We start from the raw sequence: 12,682 nt of genomic DNA, 5'->3' as shown, positions 1-12,682 counted from the left end.
CACCCAACCAGTCGAAGGCCTGAATAGTAGTAAGACTGACTTCTGAAGAAGAGGTACTTTTACTAGTGCCTGCCTTTAACTTGAACTGCAGCATCGACTTCTCCCTGGGTCTCTGGCCTGCTGGCTTACCCTGAAGATTTTGGACTGTGAGCCTCTGTAATTGGGTGAGCCAATTCCTTAAAATAAACCTAGTTTAATATAAATGCAAATATTACATATATTTGTTATATAGTCTGTAAATATGATATATATTATACACACACGTACACACAGTGACACACACACACATCCTCCTGGTTCTGTTTGTCTGGAGAATCCTGACAAATACAAGGTTCTTTGTATTGCCTTTTGAGCTAGCCTTTACTTCCCATTACGTAGAGTATGCTGGTCTTTTCACTTCCTGTTTTTCAGTCATCCATGAAAACCCTAGGCTTACATTCAGTGAAATAAATCTCTTGTTCCTATAGACTTTGTCTTTCTTAATTATCCTTATGTATATACCGTGTATATTGTTCTCAGAGCTTTGGATTTCTCAAGTAAAAAAATAAAAAGTATGCACTCTGTTTACTCTTTCCTGCCTTATTTACTGGATCAGTTGGTACAGGGTTAAAGATAATTTGTGTTAAGTTTTATACTGTCCATAATTAACTTGCAATTACTTGACCATACGCATTGCAGAATTTGTGGGTAGAACTTCGTTTTAGCAGCTTTATTTAGCATTCCAGGTATGTTGTTCACAAACCTCACTCTAGGATTAGTCAGTATTTGAAAGACCCTCATTAGAAGTCAACATTCCAGAATTGGGTACTTAAAATCTGCACAAAAAGGCTTATTAATGTTATTTATTAATGTTAAGGATGTTACAAATAACTGGTGAAATGAATGATGTTGCACATATATGACTTGGCCTTTGAAATATGTTACGTTAACAGACTTCGAATTAGGCAAGCACGCTCACAGCTTTTGGAGTAGCACCCACCTCCAGCACTCATTTGACTCTGTTCTCTGATATGTAGGATTCTGCTGCGTGGTGCCAATTGAAGATTAGACGCATCGTACTGTAGAATATTGTCATAATTGCTTACGTACCTTCATGTGTGCTCCTTGTCAGAGAAACCGAAGAACAGAATTCTGGGACTTTCCTGACTTTACAAGATAGAACTGTGGGTCTGTTTTTTCACCTTCCTTCTCTTCTGTGTATTTGTATACAGCAGAAAGCCCTCACCTACTTACAGTCTTTGGGACACTCAGGGTGTTTGCCCCCAAGTACCCAATAATTGTGAACCCCCCGTTTGGCTTACAGCAGTTTGCAGCAAAAACCTAACATACTCGCTGGCACAGGCTAGGAACACAAGAAATGCTCATTCTCACTGTCATAAATTGGTGAACTGGCTCTTGGTTCTCGGGGAAGAAAAGGAAAGCGGAGGTTGTCCATCCCTCGAAGGCCATCAGGATGCTCCTTTCTGTGGGTGTTTGATCGCCATATTTGTCTTCAAAACTTTAGCATTTGGATTATCTTCTCCAAGCTTTGTTTTAGTTTCAATTTAGAGTCACTTTAGCAGAGGCACTAAAATCATGTGAAGGTGGGTTCGAGTCCTGTTGAGGAAGCTCGTGGTTTGGGGGGCCTGTTTGTGGAAGCATGTGAGTGCTTGGCTAACCCCCGGGAGCACGCGGTGCCAAGCCGCCATCTGGAACGCAGTGTGCTAGAACCTGGAACGTTTTCCATCTTCGATGTGTCAGGAAGATGAAGCGGAACCAGACAGCAGGTGGAACCGAAACCTTGTGGAGACATTGTGGGAGATTCCTTCCAGTCAATATTTACATAAAATTCTGAATTTATTTTGACCTGCATTGATTAAAGAAAATGTGTCATAAGGAAGTAAAAGAAATACTTTTTCCCCCCTTATTGTTCAAAATGTGTTGCTGTTGTTTTGAAAAAGTGCTGTAGCTCAAACCGCCAGAAATGCAAAAAAGAATGATCTTAGTTAAAATCTTACAGTAAGCTAATTTTAGCTTTATTTGTTTTGTATAGCCTTGGGTTACTGGGTCAGAAATGTCATTGCTAACTGTATTTGTAAACTTGTTCTGCCTAAAAGCCTGTCCCTGCTGCAAAGCAAGGGATAAGGTCTTGTTTTGTTTCCTTTGGTGAAGGAACAGAATATCATTTGTTGGCTCTGAAAAAAGAAGTCTTAAATTTAAACATCCTTTTGTCTGCTCAGTGAAATAACACAGGAACAATGTGAAGGTGACTGAACTAAATACGATAGATAGATAGATAGATAGATAGATAGATAGATAGATAGATAGATAGATTTTGATGGTGTTGAACATTAGGGCCCAGGGTGCTGTTGGCCTTTAGAGGTTTTTCCATTCCAGTAATATCATAATTGGGTTCTGATTATTATTGGATTAGCTGTACATATTTTTGAAGAGCATTTATGGTGATATAAATAAAATTGGTAGAACTGTTGTAAGAATATTAAAAGAATCAAGATCATATTGAAGAAAGGGGAAGTGTTTACCTCCGTCAACATCTCTTTTATCTCTGAGGTTTTTTCCTGGTCAAGGCAAAACAAAGCAAGGCAAGTGGTGAGCCATTGTGGAGTGAGAGTGCATTGCTCTGGACACAGGTAGGGATTTGGCAGGCCAATCTATATTATAATATCAGGATAGTTATGTAGATTTTGGTTTCAGGGACATTAAGCATCATAGTGGATGAAATATTCCAAAATTATTTATAAACAGGAGTATGAGATGAGTGTAGGTATCTGGGGAAGCGGTAGTGTTATCGCTTATATTACCCTGGGAAAGCTTTCTCTCCTTCATATTGAACCAAGCATGATTACATTTCATTTTCTCAATAACTTTATGGGATAGGTGTAATTATTATAACAGCCGTTTTGTGAATAAGGACACTGAGGCAAGAGCTACAGAGCTAGAGAATTTAGGAGGTCTTTAAATTAGATTAAAATTGGGCTCATACCAATTGGGAATATATATATATGTAGATAAAGATGTGGGGGTGGATATCGATGTATAGACATATATGCAGTGTGCTTTTTTGTTTTAATAATATATGTGTTTCATAGCCTTTCATGTCAGCAGAGATAGAACTTTTTAATCATTGCATAAAATTACATATTCATATGTATCATAATTTGTTAAGACATATTCTCTGTCAGTGGACATTGAAGCAATTTCCAGCTTTGGGCTATTACAGATAGTGCTGTGATGAACTCTCTTGCATGTACCTCTTTTGCACGTTTGCAAATATCTCTGTAGATACATGGATGTAGATTATTAGGTCAGAGGCATTGACATTTAAAATCCTGATAGCTGTTCTTAAGTTAGGCTTTTTTTCTTTGCTTTTCCAAGAGTATTCTTTTTCTTGTATTCTCATGAACACTAGATGTTGCAGTGTTTTGTTTTTTGTTTTTTTCCCACCCGTTCTATGGGTGAATACCTCGTATTTCCTTGTACTTGACATTTGCTTAATTTTTAATGAAGCTGAGCATCTTTACATCATTTATTGAACATTAATATTTCTTTGTTGAATTCTAATTAATTTTCTTTTCCCTGCTTACACATGTAGTTGTTTGAAGTGATAAAGTTCTTTGTATATTATGTATATTAATATTTCATCTTGATATTTAGCAGTTTTTCTTCCTAATATTTAATTTTTCTTATAATGTAGAAATTTTTAACACTGAATTGTAATCACATAGCTTATTCATTTCTTTTAAGATTTCTAGGATCTGTGGCTTTGTAGGAACATCCTATCTAGCTGATTAAACATTGTCCCATATTTTCTTTAGCACTTTTGAAGTTTATAATTATTTTTGTTCTTAACCAATTGAAATTTTACTTTTGTTATTGACATGAAATAGGATTTTTTTTTCAGACAGATATCCCATTCTTTCCCTATTATTTATTGAATAAATCACCCTAACTAATTTGAGTAGAAAAGTAGAGGAGCAGAACAGAATGGAATCCAAAAATAGATCTACCTCAGGGCCCAAAGTATATTGCCTTAAAAAATGAAGTTTTATTGTATGTTTGGTATCTTATAGGGTCTGTTTCCATCCTATTCTTTTCAAATAGTTTGTTAGTTTTACATGAAAAATGTGAGTGGGGTTTTAATTTTGACTGCCCTGTAGTCATAAATTAAATGGGGGCAAACTAACATTTACAGTAATTTAGGAGTGTAGATGCCTTTACAATATTAAGCATTTTATCCAGGAACATAGTATGCCATTATACATATTTAAGGCTTTTTGTATTTTTCAGTTAAATTTTATAGAGAAGGATATCCTTGCATATTTAAAATTAGTAATTCCTGGGTATTTTATAAGTTTCTGATCTTTTCTGTTATACTTTCTAAATTATTGTGGGTTTTTTAATATATATTTTTTGTTACTTTATGGAACTCTTACTGGTTCTAATAATGTTTATGTTAAATCTTTTGGATTCTCCAAGTAAATGATAGCTTAATCTGCACCTAATGAATTCTGGTTTTTCTTTTTCAGTTATTTATAGGTTTTTCCTACATACCCACATTATTTGCCATACTATGAGCAAGCTGAAGATGAAAAGTATCTTACGTTATTTCTTTTCTACAGAATGAAATGGTGATATAGTCATCTGATTGCTAGATGCCTCAAAAATTATTTAAAATACCATTTTCCAATATAGAGTCATACAGTTACTTGTTTTATTTAGTTTCAGGATATCCCCAAATGAACTTTATAAACCAGCCCAACTGAAGAAGAACAATTGATAGCAGAGTGCTTGGGATCCTGAAAAAAGTCAGGAAGGTGTTAATTCATTTGAAACAGTTCTCCCATACTACATTTTACATGTGCGTGCGCGCGCGCACACACACACACATGCACACGCATGTATACACACATATATTTGTTTATTCACTTACTACGTGGTAGCAGAATTGAGCCATGTTCCAGAGTGGATGTCATTTATATCTTTGTTCTGCAATCACATATATATTCTTGGACCTTTAGCAGATGTAGACAAGTAGCAAACATTAATGGAATGATTTCCAGTCACATCTGCCAATAGTTTGCAGGACACGTAAGTTCCGGATCCAGCTAACTTTTTTTGTGTGTCGTTAAAGTTTGCTCCCCTAGACGTGTTGCTTTGTAGTCCACTCCGCTGTGTTTTCTAAAAGATACAGATATAGATATGGATTTTTTTTGTCTAGGAGCTTGTATTTGAAATACACATTCTACCTCTTCTACACTCAAATATACGAATTCTTATTTATTCTCTAAGACTCAGCTCAAATATTTCACCCTTCATGAAATTCTTCCCTTTCTCAGGCAAATAAGAAAGATTACTTGGCATTTTCTTCTGTTACATCAGGTATCACATTATACTGTGGTTGTTTACATTGATTTCTGTGTCCCTACTAAGCTCTGAGTTACTTGAGACCATACCTTCTCCAATGTCTGGCACAGAGTTGAGACTCAGTAAATTTTTGATGAATGAATAAATGTGAATCGGTGATTACCACAAATGTAAGGGAAGTGAAAGATCAAAAGGGGTAAGAGAATGCTATCAGTCTGACAACTTAAGAAAAATCTCAGAGTTCTGTGGAAGAGACATAAGAAGGGTATTTTATGAAAAGATTAATAAAAAAGGTACAAACCCTATAGTTTAGAAATATGCATTTGGATGTAGTGATGTTTATTATGATGGAGAAATGTGGTAGAGACCAAATGAGTGGCTTGAGGCCATGAAGACATGTTGAAAGTCAGAAAGAAAAACAGTATTCATCCTGGTACAAATATTATAAATGACATGATTTTGATAAATTTATACCACACTACATCTGCTTCTATATATACAACAAATATTCCTGGTTTATAGGTTGCCATATATAGCATACGAGAGTTGTCAGTTTTCCAATAATATGAATGTAAAACGCACCTGGACTAGGAGGGCTGGCTTTACAGGCAATAGATTTGATTTCTTTCATCTCTGACCTTCTGTTCTGCTTTCTTTTTTTATTACAGCTTCTTATGTATATTTTTAAAAAAAAGACTTTTGGTAGATTTTAAGATTTTGGGGACATTACAGAGCTTTTTCAGGAACAGTTTAGATACTTAATATTTATTAAATTTAATTGAAAATGTGAGTTTTTATTATACACGTTAATTGGACTTGATGAATTATACATTTCTTTCTTTTAGATATTCCTCAGTGAATTAAGTAAAGGGTGGTATACCTATTTCCAGTTACTTTTCAAATAGAACAAAGGCAGCAGAAATAAGGACAATCAAGTTTCTTATGACCACACCTGAAGACCACATTTAGTAGTAATCTTTGGAATGATTTAGGTCAGAAAGAAAGAGCTGGCGATATCTTAGTTCTCTGCAGCTCTTGAGCCGTATTTGGATAGTTGTTTCATGGAAAGGCTCAGTGGGAATCTAACATGGGTCTACATGCAAGTAAAATAAGAGGTGACAAATGAGAGCTTCGCCCAGCCCAGTACAGTATGTATGTGCTGCCAAAGCGAGCAGCTCAGAACGGTATAGAAGTCAGTTTCATTGATTCTGGGCTTGAAATATAATTATAGTACTGACACAGCACAACACCAGGGCTTGTGTAGGTCATAGCATGAAATGGACTCAGTGTGGGTGTTCGCTTTGGTAGTAGCCTCAAGGTCCTTCACCATAGTTTCATCAGGAACCAGCAGAGCACTGCAGCTAATATGGTATACTCTGATTCCATACAAAGCAATGGATATTGCTATTCAAATAATATATCCTGTGGCTGCTGTTGTCTCCCAGATTATTAAAAGTGGTAGGATGACATAGATTTTAAAATGCAAGTTATTTTTATTCTGATTCTGATTTCCTTAATTCTTAACAACTCCATTGATTTTAAAGACAGAACAGTTGTTTCAAAGAAATCCATTGTACAAAATCTTTAACTTACATAGTTTTAGATACTTAGCAGGGTTTTTTTTTTTTTTTTTAATTAAGAAAGCCATCCTTCTGGATGATCATCTTCTTGTTGACCTACTGCAGGTTTTCAGCACATACTCCAATGAAGACTACGACAGGAGGAATGATGAAGTGGATCCCGTGGCTGCTTCTGCCGAGTACGAACTTGAAAAGCGTGTAGAAAAGCTGGAACTTTTCCCAGTGGAACTAGAGAAAGGTATATGAGCTCTACAGTGTTTGTAATATCATTATATGGCTATTTTACTAACATAGAAATGATTTTATTTTTTTCACGTGTAGCCTTTTTTCCCCCTGAAGGGTTGGATAAAATGTTAATTCTCATGGAGGATTTCATTTGTCTATTAAATTTCAAAAGTAGTTGATATGAGCTCTGTATATAGATGGTAGACTGAAAGACTCTTTCTTCCCTTCCACTTCCAACTAAAAGCCATCTATCTGCTTTAGTTGGCTGGGATGGTGACCGGGAGTAGGGAGGTGTGGGTGGGGCCTGATGTTTGGTCAGTACCCTTGCAAAGGGCTGGTGCTGGTGTGAGCTCAGAGGGAGCAGGTGGAAGTGGGGGGGCAGGTAGCTGTTTTTGTGTTTGTTTTTGTGTTCTTGACGGAGGGAGAGTGGTCATGGTTGGGCTCTGAATGTAGTGGTGGGGGAGTACTGGGCCGTTAGATTATGGGTTTTAGAATGGAGACAGCGAATCCTGTCTGAGGGGAGAGGGCTAAGAGAGAGCAGGGAGACTGGGAGCAGAGGGGCTTCCTCTTGATTTCTCCTCTTGGAATCTCAGCCTGCCTGCAGCGGGAAGTGAGGACCTCTGGGACCAGGGACTGTCATGTTTAGCATCCTGTAGGATGGGCACCCGGGAATGGACTGGGACCCGTGAACAGGGAAATAGCACATCTCAGGGAGCCTTACCAAAAAAAAAAAAAAGGAACAAATAGATGACAACTTGAACGACAAAAAGAAGCAAATGAAAAACCAAATGAAGATATCAAGTATGGCTTTAAAAAGACATTCTTAAGCCAATCAACAAACAACAAAAATGTTGATTTTAAAATTAAAAATTTCAGTAGAGGAATTGAAGAGGAAAAGATGGTATTGTTGAAACTCAAACTGGTGACCTAAAAGGTAAAGCTTAAGAAATGAGCCAAACTAATTCTTTTTTTTTTTTAAGATTTTATTTATTTATTTATTTGACACAGAGATAGCCAGTGAGAGAGACAGCCAGTGAGAGAGAAAGACAAGCAGGGGGAGTGGGAGAGGAAGAAGCAGGCTCCCAGCAGAGGAGCCCGATGTGGGGCTCGATCCCAGAACGCCAGGATCACGCCCTGAGCCGAAGTCAGACGCTTAACGACTGAGCCACCCAGGCACCCCGAGCCAAACTAATTCTTAAATGACAGAGCAAACATCCACGAAAAATGATGACAGAGACCCAACATATAAATTGTAGGTGACCAAAGGGGAGAAGACAATAGAGGATGAGAGACGTATAAGACAAAACATGGAAGAAATTTTCCTGAGCTCAAAAAAGACCTGAGCCTCCTATTTGGAAGGGCTTGGCCAGTTGATTCAGAGAGGACTTAAAAAACACCCCGCACTTAGGCCTAGCCTGGGAGAAGTCCTCATCTTCAACATAAAGTATAAATTTTACAAAATACCACACTCAAATCAAAGGTACTTGCCAAAGCAACATTAGTAGACTAGCATCAGATTTCTCATTTGTAACACTGGACGCGGGAGGCAGACATAAAATTTCACACATCGAAGAATCCTGTATCCGTCCCAGAGAACATTTACCTCTCCTGATGAAAGAAGGAACATTGCTGATACCTAAAGGATCTAAAGAACACATCACCTGCATACTTCCCAGTTAGCAAGGAGGAAAAGAAACAAAGAACAACTTGTTCTAAACAGCAAAGGTGAGGGGAAAAGAGTTGAAAACTGTAACTATTGGGCATAAAATTACTTGGATTAAAAAAATATAAAGAATACTAGTCATTACACCAGACATGACTGGTTAATTGTTCCCATTAAGAGACACTTTTCATTTGAGATTAAAAAGGATGTAAGAGTGATACTTATATTTTTCAGTCGTTTAAAATGTAGAAACCATTCCTAGCTTATGGTCCATACAAAAACAGCTGTGGGATTTGGCTGTGGGCCACTGTATTGCTTATAATAGCAAAAATGAGAATAATCCAAATATTCATTAATGACAGAAAAGGGTAAAGTGAAGGACCCTCAGTTCCATGCAGCAGTGTGTATGATTCTTACAAACAAGAAATTGAAGGGGGATAAAAAGCAAATCACGGAAGATTTGTATTTAAATTTCAAAGCCGGAAAAAATTAAATGGCATGTCATTTAGAGATACACAAATAAGTCGTTTTAATAAGTGGTTTTAAAAAATGGAGGGAACGATCGACACAATATTTCAGATAGTGGTTACAAGGGAAGAGTTATGCTATCAGGGAGGGGTGCCTAGTGGGCTTTTCAGGTGTTGGTAGTGTTCTGCATCTTTCTTAGTACGTGGATATTTGGTTTATTTTTCTTCTTTAAACACAGTGTTTTGTAAATAAATGTTTTCATAAACTCTTATGTTTTTCACAAAATAAAAGTTAAAACTAGAAAAATTAAGCTAGAAAAGTACCAAATGAAGTAGAATTATTTTTAATCTTTTGAGAAACCTCCATCCTGTTTCCCCAAAGTTGGCCGCACCAGTTTGCATTCCCAGCAACAGTGCACAAGGGTTCCCCTTACTCTGCATCCTTGCCAACACCTGTTATCTCTTGTTTTTTGGATGATAGCCATTCTAACATTCTAACTCTAATAAGGTGATTTCTCATTGTGGTTTTGATTTGCATTTCCCTGATGATTAGTGATGTTGAATGCCTTTTCATGTAACTGATGACCATTTGTATGTCTTCTATGGAAAAATGTCTATTCATTTCCTCCACCTCTTTTTAATTGCATTTAGGTTTTTGCTGTTGAGTTGCATGAGTTCTTTATATATTTTGGATATTAACCCCTTATCAAATATTTTCTCCCATTCTTTTGGCTGTCTTTTAATTCTGTTGATGGTTTCCTTTGCTGTGCAGAAGTTTTTTAGTTTGATGTAGTCCCACTTGTTTATTTTTGCTTTTGGTGTCAAATCCAAAAAGTCATTGTCAAGACTGATATCAAGGTACTGATGCTATATTTTCTTCTAGGAGTTTTATGGTTTCAAGTCTTAAATGTAAGTCTTTAATACATTTCAAGTTGATTTTTATGGACGGTACAAGGTAGGGGTCCAGTTTCATTATTTTGTATGTGTCCATCCTTTTCCCAGCACCATTTATTGAAGTGGCCATCTTTTCCCTATGGTATATTCTTGGCTGCTTTGTCATAAATTAATTGACCAAATATGAAGAGGTTTATTTCAGAGCTCTCTATTCTGTTCCACTGATCTATGTGTTTGTTTTTATGGCAGTACCATACTGTTTTGATTGTTATTGTTTTGTAATACTGTTTTAAACCAGGAAGTGTTGTGCTTCTAGCTTTGTTCTTCTTTCTTAAGTTTGCTTTAGCTATTCAGAAGTTTTTGTAGTGCCATACAAATTTTCTGTCTCTGTGAAAAATGTCATTGAAATTTTGATAGAGATTGAATTGAATTTGTGATTTGCTTTGGGTAGTATGGACATTTTAATAATATTAATTCTTTGAATTCTTGAGTATGAGCAATCTTTCCACTTATTTGTGTCTTCAGTTTCCTTCATCAGTGTCTTACAGCTTTCAGAATTTCAGATCTTTCACCTCCTTGGTTAAGTTAATTCCTAGGTATTTTATTCCTTTTGATGCAATTGTGAATGGAATTCTTTTCTTATCTTTTTTTTTTTTTTAAGATTCATTTATTTATTTTTAGAGAGAGAGGGAGAGCACATGGGGGGTAGGGGGAGAGGGAGAAGGGGAGAGAGAATCTTAAGCAGGCTTCACACCCCAGCACGGAGCCTAATGCCAGGCTCGATCTTTGGACCCTGAGAGCATGACCTGAGCTGAAATCAAGAGTCGGATGCTTAACCGACTGAACCACCCAGGCGCCCCTGGAATTATTTTTTTAATTGCTTTTCTGATAGTTTGTTGTTAGTGTATAAAGACGTAAATATGATACAAACTATAGATTATAATACCAACAGAGAATTTTACTTTTAAATTGAGGAAACACTAAAAATATTTCCGTTAAAACCAGGAGTCTGATTTGGAATGCTCTTTAAATGAAATAGTAAAAACAATAGAAAACAAAAGATGAAATTGCTGGTTTTTATTATATAATATATATTATAATTATATATATGAAAACTGTAATGAGAAGCCAAACTGATTCTAATTTTAAAATATTAGAATTGATAAAATTATATGTAAGAGGATGTCAGGTGCCACATACATGTAAAAAAATTAATCGTTTTTTCTCTATATTTACATTAAGCACATAAATATGAAAATGGGAACATTTCATTTGCAATAGCACAAAACAACAAAATACTTATTAATCACTAAGAAAAACAGTATTTGTCTGTTGAAAATCCATTTTTTTGACAGATAGAAGTTGTAAACAAATAGAAGGATATACCATATTCTTGGATGAAAAGACTAGGTGTGGAAAGTCCCTCCTAGTCTTCATCTCTACCTATACCATCTGATACCTATAAATTAATATATAAATTTAATGCAGTTCAAATAGAACTGCCATCATTTTGGACTGGGAGAGAGGATTGCATAATGTAATACTAAATTTTATATGGAAAAATACAGACCTAAGGGAAGTATGAAAAAGAATGTGAAAGGTCTTAATTTCTTAAATATCTGAATATAATGTAAAGCTTAAAAAAAATTGTATTCACATAGCAAGTGATCAGTGGAACAAAGTAGAAAATCCAGAGAAAGATGTTAGTATGCATGAGAATTTAATACACGACATGTATGATACTCTAATTTAGGAATAATTGGGTGCTTTACAAATTGTTCAGGTGTAACTGAGCATCTGTGTGGAAGAATGTAGAGTTGGGCACCTTCGTTTTCATTATATCATATAAAAAACAACTCTACATGGATTAGATAATTAAATATTAAAAATAAAGTAATAAAGGTATTTGACAAAAATCTTATAAGACTGCATAAATCCTATAGGCATGTTGGAGGAGGGGCTTAACCAAAGTGGAAGAGCAGAAGTTATAAAAGAAAAGAGGGACCAATCTATCCAAAATTTTAAGCTTTTAAAGGCAATATTGTCAAACAAAGGCAATAGATAAATGATAAATTTGAGGGGGGGCATCTTCATTATAAATAACATGGAGTTAATATGTATAATATGCTTAGAAGCTTAAAAAAGAAAAAAAGAGACAGAAAAACTCAGTAGAAAAAATTGGCAATTTACCAAAGAGGACATCTAATGGTCCATGCTCATATGAATTTACAAGCTCAAATCTCACTAGCAATAAGGGGAATGCTAAGCCAACATGAGCTTCTTTCCTAAGAGCAAAGATAAGCTCTGAGCTCCAGAGTGTGGTGACAGCATCTTTCACGGTAACTCAGCTCACAGTCTTTCCCACTGTTTCCTGGCTGCTTTGCCTACTTAGTGCTTTGCCTGTCCCTACGGGAGGATAGACAGAGGAAGACGAGGTGGCTGCTGGGTTCTTGACAGTCACAAGAATCAGTGGCCTTCAAGGATGTGGC

General features: G+C 36.1%; 1 protein-coding gene across 13 annotated transcripts in view; it reads left to right on the top strand.

The window, feature by feature from the left end:
* PPP1R9A (protein phosphatase 1 regulatory subunit 9A) overlaps positions 1-12,682 on the top strand; it is a 362,801-nt gene that overhangs the window by 211,427 nt on the left and 138,692 nt on the right. For all 13 annotated transcript variants that reach the window (XM_045793220.2, XM_045793219.2, XM_087861071.1 and 10 more), the window contains one exon: positions 7,050-7,182. In XM_045793220.2, the coding sequence (XP_045649176.1) occupies positions 7,050-7,182 (133 nt within the window). The remainder of the gene's footprint in view (positions 1-7,049; positions 7,183-12,682) is intronic.

This window comes from Ursus americanus, chromosome 3 (assembly GCF_024610735.1).
Source record: "Ursus americanus isolate L20-20 chromosome 3, mUrsAme1.1.p, whole genome shotgun sequence".
NCBI classification, from domain to species: Eukaryota; Metazoa; Chordata; class Mammalia; order Carnivora; family Ursidae; genus Ursus; species Ursus americanus.
This window is presented reverse-complemented; position numbering and strand designations above follow the sequence as displayed.